Source organism: Sphaeramia orbicularis, chromosome 12 (assembly GCF_902148855.1).
Source record: "Sphaeramia orbicularis chromosome 12, fSphaOr1.1, whole genome shotgun sequence".
NCBI classification, from domain to species: domain Eukaryota; kingdom Metazoa; phylum Chordata; class Actinopteri; order Kurtiformes; family Apogonidae; genus Sphaeramia; species Sphaeramia orbicularis.
The window spans coordinates 4644089-4663774 of NC_043968.1; the positions used below are offsets into that span (position 1 = coordinate 4644089).

The window sequence follows — 19686 nt, forward strand, 5'->3', positions numbered from 1 at the left end:
CTGCCATCTTTTTATTTTGTGTGTGTGTGTGTGTTACCGTAAAGTGTTCGGGATGGCGCTGCAGTTGCACTTTAGTTCCACCTTCAGTATTATTAGAATAACATTACACTCAAAACATCGATTCTTGATGTTTCTGCATCTATCCATAATCGGGCACGTCCTCATCGCGATGCACCAAAGAATAGATTTTTTTTTTCTGCACACCTATCGAACACGGCAAGAAAAAGTACTGGGTTATATTTGTTACATTTTAGTTTCTCTTCCTTGACAGTTGAGTGTTTGGGTGTGGGTTTGTGTCTGTGCTGTGTTTCTCCACAGGCTGTTATGAACACACTGTCCATTGGAGCTTCTCTACTGCTGCCTCCTCTTAGAGAACGAACAGAGCTGCTCCTCTCCCTCCTCCCTCAGGGTCCTCAGAGCTTGAACATCCTTTCCAAAGGACAAGTATGTAGATTTTATTTGTAATTAATATCATAGTTTAATTATGTTCCTTGCAGTATTAATCAATACTCTGACAGTACTCTAAAGAAAAGTGTCTATTTTAACCCGTAAAGACCCAAACAGCCACTGGCGACCAAAACCATCTACTGATTTAAACTGTTTAATACACTTAGCGCTGTTAAAAACACACAGTCCAAACATGTGGTGTAGTTTCCAGAAAATGATTGGCTCAGGGGCCTATTTTGTATATAATGCTCACAAGTGGGGCTGTTAGAAAATATCATTTCTGCAATATATCACGATATTTCATTTCACAATACTGTATTGATATTAAAAAGTACTGTATCGATATTTTTAGGTATTTATTCAGATATGGCGGAGGTTCATTTTTGTTTTTTGTTTTTCTTTATTGTTTCTATTTTATTTATTATTATTTAACACTGTTTTATTAAATAATGTTTTTTTGAATCCTCCTAAAAGCACTTTTTTCTGTCTGAGAGGCAGATGTTGGTTCCTTTGTTGGGATTGAACTCAAATCCTGTTCTGATGTTAGTTGTGAACTAATAGAATCTGAACATTTGAACAGGATCTGAAACTGGAATGTCTGTAAAACAGAATTTCAGTTTGAACACAGTTGGAACATTTGCTGATAGAACATTAGATCCTGTTGGGATCAAATACAAATGTGTTTAGGATTTGTGCAGATTTCTGCTGGAATTCAATTCTTCCAGGAAATAATCATTTCTTAAAAAGAAACAAAAAAATTGCCTTTTTTTTAACAGTATCATGATATATTGTGATATATCGTATCGTGATCCTAGTATTGTGATTTGTATCGTATCTCCAGATTCTTGCCGATACACAGCCCTACTTAACACCTATATTTTTTCATTCCCAACGTGCGACATCCGTGTTTGGACTAATCCCTTAATGTCGTACATTGAGTCGAATCTCTCGTACAGAGTCACGCTTGCCTGGTCACTGTAGGTGTGGTCAATAGCCGATATAAAGGCAGCAAAGAAAACGCCCAAATGGTTTTGCTCAAAATGCCACGACTTACAATACAACAGAGAGAACGTGTCGTTGGCATGTTACGAGCAGGTCTGAGCCGTGGTCAAGTCGCCCGCCGTCCAGCTGTCATTGCAGTACAATCAGTTGTCTGAGTACCTGATGTGGTGGGATCCCTCAGGACAGGATCATGAGACCGGTCAGTTCCATGTGTCATCGCTGCACTACTTGTTTGGAAGCCAGAGGTGGACACACCTACTGTTGAATGATGACACTTTCAGTTTCTGAGTACCTGTATTCAGTGACTGAATAAACATGTTAAGTTAATCACAACTTGTCCACAATTCATTCTCTGATGACCGATACTTCCCTCTGAAATATGAAGGTAACCCCAAACCAGTTAATTTAATATATCTCCAAATATACATATTCTGACCTGTGTGTTTTTAATGGGGTTAAGTACACTTGTTGATCCACCAATCCTATCAATACATGTAAATAACTGAGGTGAAATGCAGTTTCTTATCTTTAAATCATAATCTCATATGGCCCATTTGGATGTTCAGAGGCTCCGTAGTTACCGTGGAAACACCGTCATCTTCTACAACATTGATTCACCAGTAAAACTTATGGGGTTGGATCAATGACAGTGGATGGACACACTGGGTTTATGTTCAATTATTGATAGATTTGATGGAAAAAGTCACCTTTTCTTCAGTTTTCTCTGTTTCTGATATAATAAACATTAATCTGAGCTTTAATGAACATATACAGTACATGATCAATAAATTAAATACAGGAAAATACCAGATTTTCACTGAAAAAACACAGAGTATATTATAAGAAATGGAGATAAATCACTAAAGAAAGGTTAAATGGAGAGAAAAAATAATTTGGGAACTGCCAAAAAAAGTAATGCTGGGTCTTTATGGGTTAATTGTTGTACATTATGACATAATATTTTTGTACCTTTTACATTTTTGTGTCAGCACATTGTTTATGAGGACAGTATGTAGGCGGTGTCAACTGTAGATGCAGCGTGCACTTGTCGGTGAATTAGATTTCATGAAAAACAACATGTAATGTTGTGGCTTCTCAGTTTGCCTCATTATGACTGTGATAAACATAGTTCCCTGAGAAATAGATGTGAGAAAACAGGACTAGTTCAGTTATTGAAATGTGCCAACTTGGACCGTTGCTAGGCAGTAAATGTTGAAAACTTTGTCAGTGTCTGAGAATGCGAGTGCTGTTAACACCTTATTTATTCACTGCAGACAGGTTTTTGGTAACCTCAGGCTGAGATGCTCCAACACTAAATCATTTTCTGTCATGTTTTGAAGCGCCTTCAGCTTGACATGGTTCTCAGCAGCCTTCAGGACCAGAGCCATGTAGCATCTCTACTAGGCTACAGCAATTTGGGGGAAGTGACAGCCCTGGGACTCCCTCTGACCCCCGCCATGGCAGCCCGCCCACCGTCTTCTACCAGCTCTGTGGAGGCCTCTGATCCTCTGCACTTAGCGGAGGTTTTACTCAGAACACTACTGCTCAGCATAGGCTTTTATACGGTAGGGAACTGTGTGGAACTGTGGAACACAATGTGGCTTGTTCAGAATCAGAATCAGAAAAGGTTCACATGACTAGGAATTTGTTTTAGTGGTTTGTTGCATATGTAGAACAAGGAGTATATGTATATGTAAGTGTATGTACATGGGTATGTATATGTGTGTATGTGCATATATGTGTATGTATGCATATGTAGGTGTATGTGTATATATATGTATGCATGTGTACATGTATGTATATATATGTGTGTGTGTGTGTGTATGGGGGTATATATGTATGTATGTATATATGTACATATTGCTGGTTTAGACAAAGGGGTGAGAGTTAATAAGCTGTGCTTCTTCTCACTCCTTTTCGAATATGACTTTTTTCTTTTTCTTTTTGTGTGTATTATTATTTTATGCTTCCTTGAGTTTTCATTTCTGTATTATGTTGTGCAAAGAAGTCAGTTAGTAGCAATCAGGAAGCTTGTATTATTTCCATATTCAAAATAAATCAATAAAAAAAGAGTAGGTAAGAAGCACGCAGTAAAAAATAAAATAAGTACGATAGAGTTATAGTGGACTATCAAAAAATTGTTGAAAATTATTGAAAATTTGTTGAAAATGAAAAAGTTATTGAAAATGTCAATAGTTGTTTATGTTTGTGAAGTCAGTTTATGTTTTTGTGAATGTTCCCACAGGAGCGTGCGTTCGGGGAGCTGGAAAAAAACAGTGACAAGCAGCTATCTAATGACAGTCAGGGACAAACTGATCCTCCTTCTCACTTCCACCAGCTGCTGTCTGGACTCCACAAACACCTGCTGGCCCACTGCTACATCCATTCCAGCCCTGAGGTGCAAAAAAATAGTTTTGTGCAGCACATGTTATTGTTTTTTTTTGTTTTTTTATTATCAGGAGGAGCCTTACTGAGGATTCTTACTTCCAGGAAGGCCCAGTCTACACTCAGAGAGCAGCTGTACACATGCTTACTATCAACAGCTCATCGTTTCAGTAGCTCTCAAATCTTTATATAGATTTTTTAAAATTTTATTTTAGAAGCTTTTACACTTTCAGAAAATGAGTAGCCTGTCAGTCATATACAGCTCTGGAAACAAACTAAGAGTGTTATTGAGAGCTTCCTAAATCCCCTTAACCCTTTATAGGGCACTCATAGAAATACTCTGAAATTCAAAATTTCAACCTTTGTGTGTAATTGGAGGACATAATAAGACTTATTACTTTTGTGAAATTTTTCAAAATATTCTATTGTCATGTAGAAAATCAAAGTCAATGAAATTACCATATTTGGTTCCTTCCCCATAAGTGGCAAAAAAAAAGTATGAGAAGTATAAAAAAATACAAGACAAACACATGTAATGGGAAAGAAACATTCATTGAATTGTTGAGTCTGTTTGTATGACTGTACTGCCATGATCATACTGTTGTGTGTAATTCAGTTACTGCATTATGGATTTGTCGTGGTTCGATGCCAAAATTGGGAAAATAGTATTATTTGATTCTTGTATCAAGTTAGTGATAAAGGTGTAAAAGCACTGAGAGGTTGGATTATATCAGTTTATATTTCTTCCTACTCCTTTTTGACCATGCAATATTCAGACTTGTATGTGCTGAAGATAGATTCTGTCCATTTAAATGTTTTATTTTGTTTCCTTGCATGTTCAAAATAAATAAATAAAATAAAATCATTCATTCATTCATTCATTTATAACTTTTATTTAAACTTGGAGATGTTTGGGTTCATGTCTTAAAATATGGAGTGGTGTCTTTATTTTTCTCTGAGCTGTAGTTGTATTTCTGTTAACACAGAGTGTTGTCTTTAGGATGACAGCAGTGTAACGCTGCTTTGTGAACATCTTTACCTACTGCTGCCCTGTGCTGCCGACACACTGGGGAGATCAGCCAAACTTCTGAAGGGGAGTTTGCTGGACAAACAAATCATGAAGAAGCTTCACAGTGAGTAAAAGGCCATTCTCCAGCTCCTTTGTTTTTGCATTTCTATATTTTTCTGTTATTCATTACTCATTTTTTTGCTTTGTGACTGGATCTGGTGCCTCTAGTTTGACAGTTCTTTTCTCTACCCCTTAACCCCCCCCCTTGCCGTCCCAGTGGTGCTGTACAACTCAGTGGCTGGCAGCCTGCTGTGCCAGGTCATGTACTCGTTGCTGCTGCTGCCCTTGGGCACAGTTCAGCCCCTCCTCAGCCATTTGCTCGCCCTGCTCGAGCATCTTAATGATTTCAACAGATTGCTGCCAGACACAGGCCGGCTGGAAGAGCAAGAACTAGGGATGGAGACTCAGAATACCTGCTCAGGTCAGAGGAATCTACATACAGGGTTATTCAAAAAGAATGAACCCATTTCAGGACGCATGGCTTCAGTTCTCAAGTATCGTCATGGAATGAGTCAGTGACCGTTTGAAAGTGGAGTTTTCTAAGTTTTAAACAGCTGCCACAGGGGGCGCTGTAGTCGCGTCGTTCCTCCAGCAGCGTTCAGTTGTTCGTTTACTAGGGATGGGAATCAATAAGAATTTAACGTTTCCAATTCCATTATCGATTTTGCTTATCAATCCAATTCTCTTATTGATTCTCTTATCGATTCTCATTGGCTGAGGGAATAAAAGAGTTCAAACAGGTGTGTTTGCATTAACTGTCTGTTATATTTCCATCTGCACAGAAAATAGAACTTATACAGTATGAACAAATAATTATAACAGATGATGCTGGGCCTGGTTTGGGGGGTGGGGGTGGGGGGTACAGTGACAGTGAAACTCCAGACTCTTTACTAATTCCTCTATTTCCTCATTTCCACTACGTGGAACTGGTTCGACTCTGCTTGTCTCCTGTTGTTGTGCTCCTCATTTCCTTTCCCCTACCTTCAGAAACTTGTATTTGAGGGGGTACAACGGTTATTGTCCACACCAGAACCAGAACTGGGCCCAGATGATGGCCTGGTGTTCACTCTGACACTAGATTCACAAGCACCGCTGAGTAGAAAATCAGATGAATCCCATGTGGACGAATGTTTGAACAGACTGGAGGGATTCCACCTTTAGAAGAAATGGAAGCTTTGACAGAGTTCAACTGGACCTGGTGTGGTCTGTCTGGACCTGGTGTGGTCTGTTTGGACCTGGTGTGGTCTGTTTAGACCTGGTGTGGTCTGTTTAGACCTGCTGTGGTCTGTTTGGACCTGGTGTGGTCTGTTTAGACCTGGTGTGGTCTGTCTGGACCTGGTGTGGTCTGGTTGGACCTGGTGTGGTCTGTGTAGACCTGGTGTGGTCTGTCTGGACCTGGTGTGGTCTGTTTAGACCTGGTGTGGTCTGTTTAGACCTGGTGTGGTCTGTCTGGACCTGGTGTGGTCTGTTTAGACCTGGTGTGGTCTGTCTGGACCTGGTGTGGTCTGTCTGGACCTGGTGTGGTCTGTTTGGACCTGGTGTGGTCTGTTTAGACCTGGTGTGGTCTGTTTAGACCTGCTGTGGTCTGTTTGGACCTGGTGTGGTCTGTCTGGACCTGGTGTGGTCTGTTTAGACCTGGTGTGGTCTGTTTAGACCTGCTGTGGTCTGTTTGGACCTGGTGTGGTCTGTCTGGACCTGGTGTGGTCTGTTTGGACCTGGTGTGGTCTGTTTAGACCTGCTGTGGTCTGTTTGGACCTGGTGTGGTCTGTCTGGACCTGGTGTGGTCTGTTTAGACCTGGTGTGGTCTGTTTAGACCTGCTGTGGTCTGTTTGGACCTGGTGTGGTCTGTCTGGACCTGGTGTGGTCTGGTTGGACCTGGTGTGGTCTGTGTAGACCTGGTGTGGTCTGTGCAGACCTGGTGTGGTCTGTTTGGACCTGGTGTGGTCTGTTTAGACCTGGTGTGGTCTGTCTGGACCTGGTGTGGTCTGTCTGGACCTGGTGTGGTCTGGTTGGACCTGGTGTGGTCTGTTTAGACCTAGTGTGGTCTGTTTAGACCTGGTGTGGTCTGTTTAGACCTAGTGTGGTCTGTCTGGACCTGGTGTGGTCTGTGTAGACCTGGTGTGGTCTGTTTAGACCTGGTGTGGTCTGTTTAGACCTGGTGTGGTCTGTCCGGACCTGGTGTGGTCTGGTTGGACCTGGTGTGGTCTGGTTGGACCATTTCTGCCTCAACACCATGTTGTCTACGTTCTGACCAAAACAGTACAGCGTATGTGTGACGTCATCGCGCATGTACAGCGAAGGTGGAATCATTAAGTAGAATCATTAAACAGGCAAAGGATTCCAAAGAATGGAGCTACTGGGATCTGGTTCTCAAAAAGAAGCTCTTTGTGCTTGACCTGTGAGATCCCCAGACCTCACCATGTGTGATTTTTTTTTTTTTTTTTCTTGTGGGGGTACGTAAAACATCACTTTTATGTTCCACTGCTACCCACGTACCTCGACGACCTTAAACATCGAATAACAACAGCGACCAACCCAGTGGATGGTGATAAGCTGATAACGTGTCTGGGAGGAATCCTCTTATCACACTGATGTTGTCCGTGCTGCAGGTGGTGGACACACTGAATGCTTGTAAGACGGGAAATAAAAGCTGATTGTGAGTAGAATTCTTGGCTGCAGTTTTCTATTGCTTTTCCTTATTGCGTAATGAAATCGGTTCATTCTTTTTGAATACCCCTGTATGTGTGATTTGATAACACAACATTAACAGACAAATGCGTTGTTATTGTTTTGTTGTTTTAAACACAGCAGCAATCTGTATTTAATAAAACAAGAACACATTCGCAAACGTTCAATTATTTTAATAGGAAAACAAGATGTTGCACAAAACTTTGGACACGTTTTTTTTTTCTACAGATAAAAGTGAAGAAAACACATTCCAGCATGAGGAGGAGGAGCTGAAGTGGGTTTGGCTGTTGGACCTGGAACGCTCTGTAGCGCTGGCTGTGGGCCGCTGCCTCGGTGGTATGCTGCAGGGCCCGCCACCTTCACTGCAGGAGAAATCGTCAGAGGTCTGGCTATCAAATGTCCTCCTCAGGAACGGCCTTGAGATGGACTTTGAACAGCTGGGTAGGAAAAAGATACTGCTTGAACTACTCCAGACTTTTACAGTACATGTGTTCATGTTTTGGCAAACAGATGGCGTCCTGCACAAGAAGGTGCAGGAAAGCCGGGCAAACACTCTGAAATTCAGCCCCAGTGGTGCGTTTTAATGGAACACACCTTAAATCTGGAGGCTGAGGTGACATTGCGAGGACACTGTTAATGTAAAAGGGTGTTTCTGTGAAACTGGTCCTAAAAACAGGACACGGGAGCTCAAAATTCAAACCAGATCTAGACTAATGTTATGAAGCAAATTTAGAAACACTTTGGGTCTATTTTAAAAATAAATACACTTATTGAGATAAAAGAGAAACTATTTTTCAGATAAAACACATTTTGACATTATTTTACATCATATATATATATATATATATATATATATATATATATATATATATATATATATATATATATACATACATAATGTAAAATAATCCTTTGATGTCTGCTCTTCCTATCATTGTGAAGCAGAATTCACCAAATGTTGGATTGTTCACCCACTGATAGGGAATGTGTGCAGGGATTAGACCGTCGAGAGACAGTCTTTTTTATATTTATATATATATATATATATACTTATTTATTTATTTATTTATTTATTTATTTATATATGTGTGTGTGTGTGTGTGTGTGTATATATATATATATATATGTATGTATGTATGTATGTATGTATATGTGAACATTTGAACAGGATCTGAAACTGTAATGTCTGTAAAACAGAATTTCAGTTTGAACACTGGAACATTTTGTGATATAACATTAGATCCTGTTGGGATCAAATACAAATGTGTTTAGTATTTGTGCAGATTTCTGCTGTAATTCAATTCTTCCAGGACATAATCATTAAAAAAAATGCCTTTTTAACAGTATTGTGGTATATCGTGATATATCATATCGTGATCCTAGCATTGTGATTTGTATCGTATCACCAGATTCTTGCTGATACACAGTCCTAACCTTGAATCATAGTACATCACAAAGGGGTAAATTGTATAGTCCTGGTAAATGCTTTATATGTATTTCTAATGTATCTGATCCTCACTGGTGGAGTTGCACATCCCTGTTTCAAGTTTTGTATGTACGTTATACTTACAGAATCAGTTCCCAGTATAGCCCTGTATCCTACATGATGTCTTCTTATGCAGACTCAAGCATCATGTGGCTCACTGAGGCGGTGCTCCTGGGCAGCTGTGATAGCAGACTGGCAGAGCTGAGTCTGAGTGAGGAAACCAGGACTTTACTGGAGCTGACTCTGGGCTCATCTAAAGGGCCTGCAGTCAGCCTCTGGAGGAAGATGGAGGAGTATGCACACAGCAGAGGTACTCTGACTTCAGCACACACATTCAGAATACATCAATACTTGAGGAAATGATAATATAATTCTTATTGGTTTTTTAATTAAATTTTTCATTTCTTTTCCTGCCGGTCTTCTTGGTGTGTGTGGATGTATTGTCTTCCTGTGAGAGCAGAGTGGGAGAGTGGAGGTTCTTCAGGCGACTGTTTGCTTCAGACTGTGTGTCGCTGCAGTTTAGCTGTGCTTCTAAAGCACACGGGGCTGCAGGATCAGGCCTATTGGCAAGACAGGTCAGTAGCACAAATCCAGTGTTTCGAGACAGTAAAAAGTCTACTTTAACGTAACATTTAGATCAGGGCTCTCGAACTCATTTTCTTTCTGGGGCCACATTCAGCCTGATTTGATCTCCAGTGGGCCAGACCAGTAAAATAATAACAACTAGAAAAGCACTCAGAGAGCACAGACCTCCACCAAGGCAGATCAGTGCCCCCCCCCCCATCCCCCGATCACCACCAAAATTTAATCATTGGTTCCTTGTGCCAGTATCAACATTTCCTGAAATCTTCATCCAAATCCGTCCATAACTTTTGGAGTTATCTTGCACACAGACAGACAGACAGACAAACAAACAAACTAACAAACCAACTCCAGCAAAAACAGAACCTCCTTGGCGGAGGTAAAAACCTACAAATAATGACAACTCTGTATTTTTGTCTTTATTTTAGTGCAAAAAACCCTCATTTAATTATGAAAATACTTACTTTTATAAACTATCCAAACAAAAAAGATATGAATAACCTGAAAAAAATGAAATTTCTTCAGAAAAATAATTGCAGTTTTAACAAGCATTATGGATCGGATCTACAAAGGCGACAGTAACAGCCAGAAAAGGGTTCAAATTGTGCTTAATTTTCTATAGACATTTCAGGTTGTTCGTATTTGTTCAGGTTATTCACATTTTATTGCTACAGGATAGTTTGTAAGTGTGACTATTTTCATAATTGAATGTTACTTTTTGCACTAAAACAAAGACAAAAATGTGAAGTTGTCATTATTTATAGGCATAATGTAATATTTTTTCCCATCAAACCCAGTAGTAAATCTGCAGTCATTCTTTTGTGTGGGTTCTTCTGCTGTTATTATTTGACTGTAGATCAGATTGGTCTGGATGTGGAACCACAACTAAAATAAGTTCCACAGTCTGAACTGTGGAATTTATACACTTTGCATATTCATCCATTGGGCCAGATTGGAACCTTTGATGGGATGCATTTGGCCCCCGGGCCGCATGTTTGACAGCCCTGATTTAAATTATATAGAGTAAAGGTGGTGACACAATTGCGTGGCATTAATACAGCAATATAGACCAATGCTAATCAGCATTTTCATCTATTTTGAGACAGATACGAGCCCTCTGAGATGCTGTTGAATGCCTATGAAACAGTTTATAAAATTAGAAGCACTCTGTTGGCCTATAAAAACACCCCAAGGACCTCACAGATGCACGCTGCTGCCAAACAGGTACCATTACTTACACCAGTCAATAATTAATCAAATATGTTTAATGCTGTTAGTTTAAATAAAGGCAGGTAGATGTACTAGACAGATATCTGTTAGATACTTATGGTGAAATTGTGCAATAAATGAAAATAAAAACATTTGAATGAAATTGTCAGTAATAATAATAACAGCCTGTGCCTTTGTTTTAATAAATTGTAGACATCTCAGTCTTCCCAAAGCCCCGATGTAGATGGGGAAGTCCCGTCCACCTCTGCAGACCAGACTGGAAAAGAGCCAGAGCCGCAGTCAGGAGGCCACAGCAGCCGTGAGGTTCAGGTGCCCACCACCGCAAACCACAACCAGGAAGAGGCGGCAGAAGATGACACATTTGGCAACAGCCGTATGTACCTGTCAGGTTAGGAGGGGACACTCTGTTTCCACATTCACTTTAACCTTGTATCTTTTTAATCACATGGTGTCCGCAAAAGCTCTTTACAATTAAAAAATATATATATATATGACAAAAGCAATTGATGAGATATGTTAATCAGATTTGTTCCATGTACTCGGTGGTGGTCACAGTTTTTAATCACATTTTATGATCATTGGTCTATTTATTAAATTAAATACACTTGATGGAAAAAAAAGCATTGTTATTCACGATTTATTTTGATTATAAAAAACATTTAATAATTGTGATTGGAAGTATAGTGTGATGATTGACAGACAGAACCCTTTAATTGGCTGTTGTTTATGGCTGATACGCAAAGTCCCAACACTGGATGCTTTGAATGCACCGTGCTGTAAGTGTGCTCATGCTGTGGCGAAAGAGCGGAGGGAATATTAGCAAATGTCAGAGAAATGGGAAAATGCAAATTTCAGCAGAAGTGATTGGAGGAGGAACTATTCAGAACCTGGTTAAAGCCTGTGGACGGTAAACCATCGTAAAACTACATATACAACTGGATCTGCAGTTGGATGTGGGCATTAAATTTGTTTGAAGTGGCATTACAAAGCATTGAATTAGATTTGCTGATACCTGCAGAAACCTTGTAAATGGATCCCAGGTGGACTGCCAGATTTGTACTTAAAGTGTATGATAAAAACACATACGTTATCATCATCATCTTATCTATGGTGATTTTTGTCTTGGCAGAAGTCCTAGAATCCTTTATGGCCACGCGTGAGGCCATGCAGGTGCAGCAGAATGTGACGGTGTACGAGTCCTTTGGCACATCCACCCTCCCCAGCAGCATGGAGAGCCCCGGGAGTCCAGAGCGGGAGCCCGATCCCAAACAACAGTGGGACAAGCAAAGACAGTCAGAGGAAAGCCTGTCTTTCCCTGCCGCCTGCCATCTGGTGGTGTCCCGCTGCCTCTTCCTCTTACTGGGAGTCAGGCCTGCGTGGGCGGAGCCCAGCGAGAGGGAGAATAGTCACGTCATCGGCACCGGATCAAGGTAAGGCTGTTATGCAGTGTGTGTTTGAAAGTTGGAAAAACAGTTTGGTTTTAAGGCTGATGTGTTTGAGTCAGAGGCTAACTGTTGGTGTCCTCTTTTAGGAAAGCTGCAGCAGACTCCATGATGTTGGTTGTTGATGGTCGAAAACAGGTAAGGACTGTGTTGAACGGCCTTTTGGCCCATAATGTACTGCCGTATCAGCGCTAATGGGTTGTCTTCATTTCATGTAGTGTGAACAATCCAGAAATACTTCAGGGTCTTTCAAGAATAAAATGGGTAAGTGCAATTAGTTTACTGCTAAATATATTTGTACATTTTTTATACTACTTTTATTTTATTTTTTTTACTTTGTTATACAGTATATCTCTAAGTTGCACACTATTTTATATATTTTAATATATGTTTGTATTTCATTGTGTTGTTATTAGTTGTAACTGCAGTCGCTGGTAGAAACTAGGGCTGTTAGAAAATATCGGTTCTGCAATATATTGCAATGTTTCATTTCCCAATACTGTGTCGATACTAAAAAGTATTCTATCAATATTTGTAGGTATTTATTCAAATGCAGATATTGTGGAGGTTCATTTTTATTTGTATTTTTTGTTCATATTTTATTTATTCTTATTTCACACTCTTTTATTCAATAATGTTCGTTCCTTTGTTGGGATTGAACTCAAATCCTGTTCTGATGTTAGTTGTGAACTAATAGAATCTGAACATTTGAACAGGATCTGAAACTGGAATGTCTGTAAAACAGAATTTCAGTTTGAACACAGTTTGAACATTTGGTGATAGAACATTAGATCCTGTTGGGATCAAATACAAATGTATTTTAGTATTTGTGCAGATTTCTGCTGGAATTCAATTCTTCAAGGAAATAATCATTAAAAAAAGAAACAAACAAAAAAATGGCCTTTTTAACAGTATCATGATATATTGTGATATATCGTATCGTGATCCTAGTATTGTGATTTGTATCATATCACCAGATTCTTGCCGATACACAGCCCTGGTACAAACCACCTGCACAACCTGTGTAATGACAATAAAGTCTATTCTGTTCTGTTCTGTTCTATTCGAGTCGATTCGATTCGATTGTGTTCTGTTGTGTTCTGTTCAGTTCTATAAAACATGTACCTATATTTGCAACTGTTGCAAAATCCTATCTCTGCAGGTGTGAATAGCTTTGATGCCAAATATTCATGGGTGAGCATTTGATGCTGCTCATACTTTCGGTGCCCAAAGGCCTTAGAATCAACCAACGTACCACAAAGTGTGAAGAGTTTTTACTTTGTTCCTCTGAAACACACACATACTGATGACTTCTATGTCCATGTACGACATATGTTTTAATTAAAGTATAAATATTTGGCCTACTTTACATGCAGGAATAATTGGATTTATTCCCTTATGAATATTTTTCCAATACTTGATAATGATTATTTCAATTATGAGTGAGGAAAAAACATTGCTAGACTCATAGCATAATTGCCAAAGTCATATTTTTGGCCAAATTGTAATATCGGCATAATTTTCCTCTTTAACACTGCTGCTTCATTTTGCATCACTGGCTGTGTCCTGAAAAAAAATACGACCGAGGCATTTGTTCTCTGAGGCTAACGTCCGTTAATGTTCTATTAATTCCTGTGTTCTGCCTCTTCTAGGTTTACCTCTGTGTTCGCTGGGCATCATGAAAGACGCCTGGGATCGCCTGCGGCAGTGTATTAGCCCCACCAACCCTACATCCCACTGCGGCAACAACACTGTGCCTATTCTGAACCAGGTGTTTCATTTTGTGTGTGGAAACCTGGTCAGCGTACCAGCGTCCTCACCAACACTAGCGGGTGGACAGGCCTGTGGTCAAGCAGACCCAAAGGCCATTACTTTTGCCATACTGCAGCAACAGCAAAGGGCTGAGGTAAGTTTTTGTTTTCAATAAATATATTTCATTACATATTTTGAGGTTGCTGGAAGGCGACGTTGGTGCTGTAAATAATCAGTGTTGGGAGTAATGCTTTACAGAAGTAATGCATTACAGTAATGGATTACTTTTTGCTGTAACACAGTAGTGTAAGACATTACTAATCAATTTTCAGTAATATTTTACTCGGTACATGTTCAATAGCTCTTGCATTACAGTACACTTTATGCCCATAATTTAACTGCTCAAATTAAAACAAACAAACTAAAAAAAAAAGCAAGACCATCAGACCTTAACCCTTCGGGGTCCACAGTCATGGCCCCGTGACTCAATCATACGACATTTTCAAAACGTCGTAGCGCGTCGGAAGTGAGAAAACAGGAGAAAACACCTATGTAAAGATCTGCTTTTATGTCAAATATTTGAGTATAGTTTTAATTTATTACTATTTTGATTTTCTATACCTAATATTTAGAACCAATATTCACTGTTAAAGTCTTTGAAAAGGTTCGTTAAGCATCTGTGTATTATTTATGCAATAAATTATGTACATTTTTCAAACTGGATTTTATATTTTTTGTGTGTTTTTTGGCCTTTTCTCTTTTTTATAGTAGGTTAAAGTGAAAAAATAATAGGCAGATGATATAGATGAACAGATCCCAAACCTGGGTATAGTAAACATTTGTTTATGTAGTATTTAAAGGCCAAATCAAAAGAACTCAAAAATGGCCAAAATAGGCTCAGACCACTAAAGGTTAAAGAATCCAAACTGCGTCTGTACAGTTCTGTTTCCTGTTGGTGTTCATCCAGTGGGTGCAGACGGCAGAAGACAGTCCACTGTCCACATGGACACATATGGACCACACATGGTCCATATGTTCATTATTACTAACTCTAACCCTGCTGTACAGAAGACAGTTAGCATGTTAGCATGATCCCTATGATCAGCAAAGACAAGGGAAGCTAACGTTTCTAGGACTAGTTAGAACTATTTATCAATTGTGTATTTATCTACCAGCACCTCGGCCACGCCCCCTGTTTGAACATGTAAAATGTTGAAAAAAATCCAAGTGTTCCTGCTGGGATTCAGACATCATAGACTGTAGCTTTACTTACTGAGCTATCTGTCCACATGGACTTCAGGGGGCAAATTTATGCGTCCCAAGACTCTCCTATCTCTTGTATTGGGGGGGGTTACCATTTGACTTTTGTTATTGTTTTACATACTTCTGTGTGTAACTCAAAAGTAATACAGGAGTCATGTAATGCATTACAGTTCTGAGACAGTAATATTGTAAGGTAAGGAATTACTTTTAAAATACAGTAACAAGTAATCTGTAATGGGTTACAGTTTGGAAGTAACTTGCTCAACACTGTAAATAATTTGGACTACATTTGGGCGTTATATAAGGGCTTGACTTTTGCTCCCTGCTTCCTCCGTTGTGCTCAGATGCGTCTGGAGGCCCTCTGTCAGATGTCATCCTTCCTGTCCAAGATGGAAGAGAAAAGCAGTGGCTTCCCGTTGTCCCCTCAGTTCCCCGCGTTGTTGCAGTCGGTGCAGCTTCAGTTCCTTTCTGGATGCTTTGGTCTGGGAACACAGATTATTGGCTCTCAGTCCGAAGCTAATTACGAGATGCAGCATTACATGGTACGTCTAATAATCACGCTATCGCGTCGTTTTTGTCAGCGTTGTGTGTGATAAGTAAAGATGGAAAGGAGAAAAAAATATTCAAACGTGGCACAAAATGACCTTCCAAATCCCTCTCATCTCACTCCAGTCTGGTACGCATTCAGCTTCCATGGACACACAGCGAGAGCTCCAATCTGCTGCCCACACTTTTTACCAGCAGGTGGTCCGTGTGCTTAAACAGAGGGCCCTGTTGGAACGAGAACATCCAGGTTGGTTCATGATAGTTGGTACATCCATTTAAAGGTACATTCAGTGACAGAACCAAGGATTCAGAAGCATCTAATCATGGAACTGACATGATATTCAGAAGGTTTTCATTAGTGCAGTGGTTCCCAACCGTTTTTGGCTCATGACTCCATTTTAACATCACAAATTTCTGGCAACCCTAGACATTCAATACGGAGACTTTTTTTTTTTTTTTTTTTTGCTAAAATGAATTTGTTTTTGATCATGTAATAGTTTGCTATACTATGTTGAAAATAAACATTAATGTTAGAGGACGTTTAGTCTATATAATGTCTATTATTGTGGACATTTAGTCTATATAATGTGTATTATTGTGGACAGAGGCAGTAAATCCAGGTGTAGATTACTGCACAAAGGCTCAGGATCTGTCCAGTCAGTCCAGCTGGGATTTACAAGGAGGACAATTAATACTGAACAAACAAGAACTGAAACTATGAATTATGAAAGAGCTGCAGCATCTGAAACTGACCACAGTGAACATTTGACACAGAAACGGACCCACAGTGCTGCAGTTTCAGCTTCAGTTTGTCATGTCTGTTATGGATTGGGATTGTCTCTGTCAACTCAACATATATTTTTTATTAGTACGGTTTTTATTTTTTATCAATTACTAGAAATTTCAGGCGACCCCATTTGAATTCCAGGTGACCCCCAACCCTAAGGTTGAAAAACACTGCATTAGTGTATAATCACCTGAAAATATCAACTGTAGTGTTTTTGGGTTTTTTTGTCTTTGAATGAACTGTTTATATCTACACAGGGAGCAGTCTTTATCAAGCCTCCTTCAGCTTTTTTCCATTTTATGATGAATCACATCCACATCTGTTGTGTGCGATGTTTTAGAGTTGACCAGAGTTAATGCCCCTTTAACTAGATAGCCAAGAATTTACAAAAAAAAAAACCAAAACACTGGCTGTAACAAGGAACTTTAATATTTCTACCACTCTGAGTCAGGGTCAGGGTAGCAATGCTGCTACTGGACTCCCTTAAATACTACACACTGAACCCTTAACACACTTTAGTTCTTTTTGGTAACAAGTCTTAGTATAATCAGGGTTCCCGCAGGGTCTTAAAAAGTCTTGAACTTACAAATCTGCATTTAACACCTTTAACAGAAGCTGTATACCAAGTTTGAAGTCAATCAGAACTGGAGTTTGGGAGAAGACGATTGAAATGTTTTCCCCATAAGAGCCCATGTGAAATTTTGCATCAGTTCCAGATCCAGAAGAAGATCCTGATCAGCATGTGGACATTATGTTTGGGTCATCTCCCCATCAGGGCTGGACTGGAGATATTTACACTGGATATCATTTATATTTACTGAGTTATTGCATCCATCCACTTCCTATCTCTGATAATGGGGACAGTTTTCAAAGTGGCACCAAATCCAGAATCAGATCCAGATCCAAATAATTTCACTAACTTTTGTTGTCATCATCATAAAGAAGCTGTAGACCAGTTCCAATTGAAGTCAATCAGAATTGTAGTTTCAGAGAAGAAGACGATTGAAAGTTTTGTAACGGACGACAGACGACGACAGACGATGATGACAGACGCCGACAGATGACAACGATGACAGACGATGACAACAGATGACAACAGACAACGATGACAGACGACAGACGGCGACGGCGACAGACGATGACCACAGACGCTGCTGCCGCTGGACGCCACATGATGACAATAGCTTACGGCCTGTCAGCCGGTAAGCTAATAAAAAAGTAAAATATCACTCCTTTAAAAATGTATTAAATGTATTATGGTAGGTCTTAAGTTATGTTGCCATAAACTTGTCAGCTGTGTTTAAATGTGTCTGTTAAATGTCGAAGCTGCACAGATGGTAATGTTTGTCTACTCAGTTCCACCCAACACTTTATATTGAAATTAGGAGCCAGTTATCACTAACTCAGCCCCTGGTGAGAAGTGACTCGGAACAGTAGGAATCAAGGTGTTGGAATAAATTCTAGGAGTCACCAGTTTTTGCCAGTATGGGCATGAAATGGGATTAGATTCTGTTCTAAGTAGTCTTTAAAATTGTCTTAAAAAGTCTGAAATGTAACCTGTAGGAACCCCGTATGATTCTCCTGTCGACTTCCTCCAGGGTCCTGTCAGCACCTTCTCCTGGCTACAATGTTTGCACTGAATTTCTGCTACCAGCCTGTTGACCTGGTGCTGGTCATCAAATGTGGCATCCTGGAGATCCTGTCCATGTTGACCAACAACAGCTGTGTGCTGATGAACCAGGGCTGGTTTGCAGCCTCAGCGTCTGGATCTATGCTGCTCAGTGGGGCTGTCAGACTGGCCTGTGCCCGTCTGCTTCAAATTCTGACTGTGGCTGCCAGGTGAGAATGTGGAGACTGTGCTGAACTCACAAATATGGATATGTCTTTATTTAGGTGGGACAGTGCACATTAATGAACACATTTATATACTCCATTTCAGTATAAACATGTAAATACGCCAGAGTTAGCATTAGTGCTAATTTTCATCCACGGTCCCCACTTCATAAATCACAGAGATCCGTGCAGTACAAAGCAATACAGTGCAATAAGTGCAGTACAGAGCAGGACAGTGCAATACATTACAAAAACAGCACAGTTCAATACACTACGATATAGCACGCGTCAAGGACTAAACTAAACATTACTACTTAAAGGACAATACAGTACAGTACAAAATGGCATTTATGCCTACGGGTCAAAGATTAAAATAAACATTTCGCTGTCTCTTTAAAGACATTCTTAAAAATATACGTGCAAGAATCAATCAATCAATCAGTCAGCTTTTATTTTTATAGCGCCACATCATAAGGTCATAGAGCTGGTCTAAGCCAATTCACAGACACCAACACAATTCTTCAGGAGCAAACACTTGGTGACAGTGGCGAGAAAAAGCTTCCTTTTAACAGAGGCACATGGATGCACAGCAAACTGAACTATAACTATTAAAAACTACAATTTCTTTTGCTACTATAATTACCTGTAACTTGTACAAATACCCATAACTGCTATCACTACTACTCAAAATACAAGTACTACCACTGGATATACTCATACTGTAGCTGTTGGTACCAATAATAGAAACCTCTACCATCCCTGTACCTACATAATAAACACTATCATGACTCTATATATATATATATATATATATATATATATATATATATATATATATATATATATATATATATATATATATATATATATTTTATTTGACCTTTTATTTAACTTTGATTAAAATGAAAAGGAAAAGGCCCACTTAGCTAACATCTAATTTTCATTTGCATATGACATTTTCTTGTTCTCTTAGCTCTTGTGAGGATTCGTTACCAATGGATGTGTCACATGCGCTCATGGAAGTGATGTGTGAGCAGCTCCAAAATATCCTGTACACGTTCCAGCAGCAGCAGGCGACAGAGAGAGGAACAGCAGACCCAGCTGATGGAGACTCCAGCAAACGCACAAATATAGTTGGTGTGGCCACTTTACCTTCATTTATTTGAGTCAAACA

At 39.6% G+C, this 19686-nt stretch overlaps 1 protein-coding gene across 1 annotated transcript in view; it reads left to right on the top strand.

Annotated features, from left to right (window-relative positions):
• Nucleotides 1-19686, top strand: part of LOC115429596 (probable E3 ubiquitin-protein ligase HERC1) — a 132955-nt gene that overhangs the window by 21728 nt on the left and 91541 nt on the right. Inside the window, 18 exon segments of the mRNA XM_030149190.1 lie at nucleotides 319-444; nucleotides 2790-3014; nucleotides 3695-3847; nucleotides 4835-4967; nucleotides 5121-5324; nucleotides 7820-8032; nucleotides 9214-9387; nucleotides 9538-9652; nucleotides 10766-10883; nucleotides 11082-11277; nucleotides 12019-12319; nucleotides 12421-12469; nucleotides 12550-12595; nucleotides 13984-14237; nucleotides 15691-15888; nucleotides 16019-16139; nucleotides 18278-18518; nucleotides 19486-19649. Of these exon segments, the coding sequence (XP_030005050.1) occupies nucleotides 319-444; nucleotides 2790-3014; nucleotides 3695-3847; nucleotides 4835-4967; nucleotides 5121-5324; nucleotides 7820-8032; nucleotides 9214-9387; nucleotides 9538-9652; nucleotides 10766-10883; nucleotides 11082-11277; nucleotides 12019-12319; nucleotides 12421-12469; nucleotides 12550-12595; nucleotides 13984-14237; nucleotides 15691-15888; nucleotides 16019-16139; nucleotides 18278-18518; nucleotides 19486-19649 (3031 nt within the window).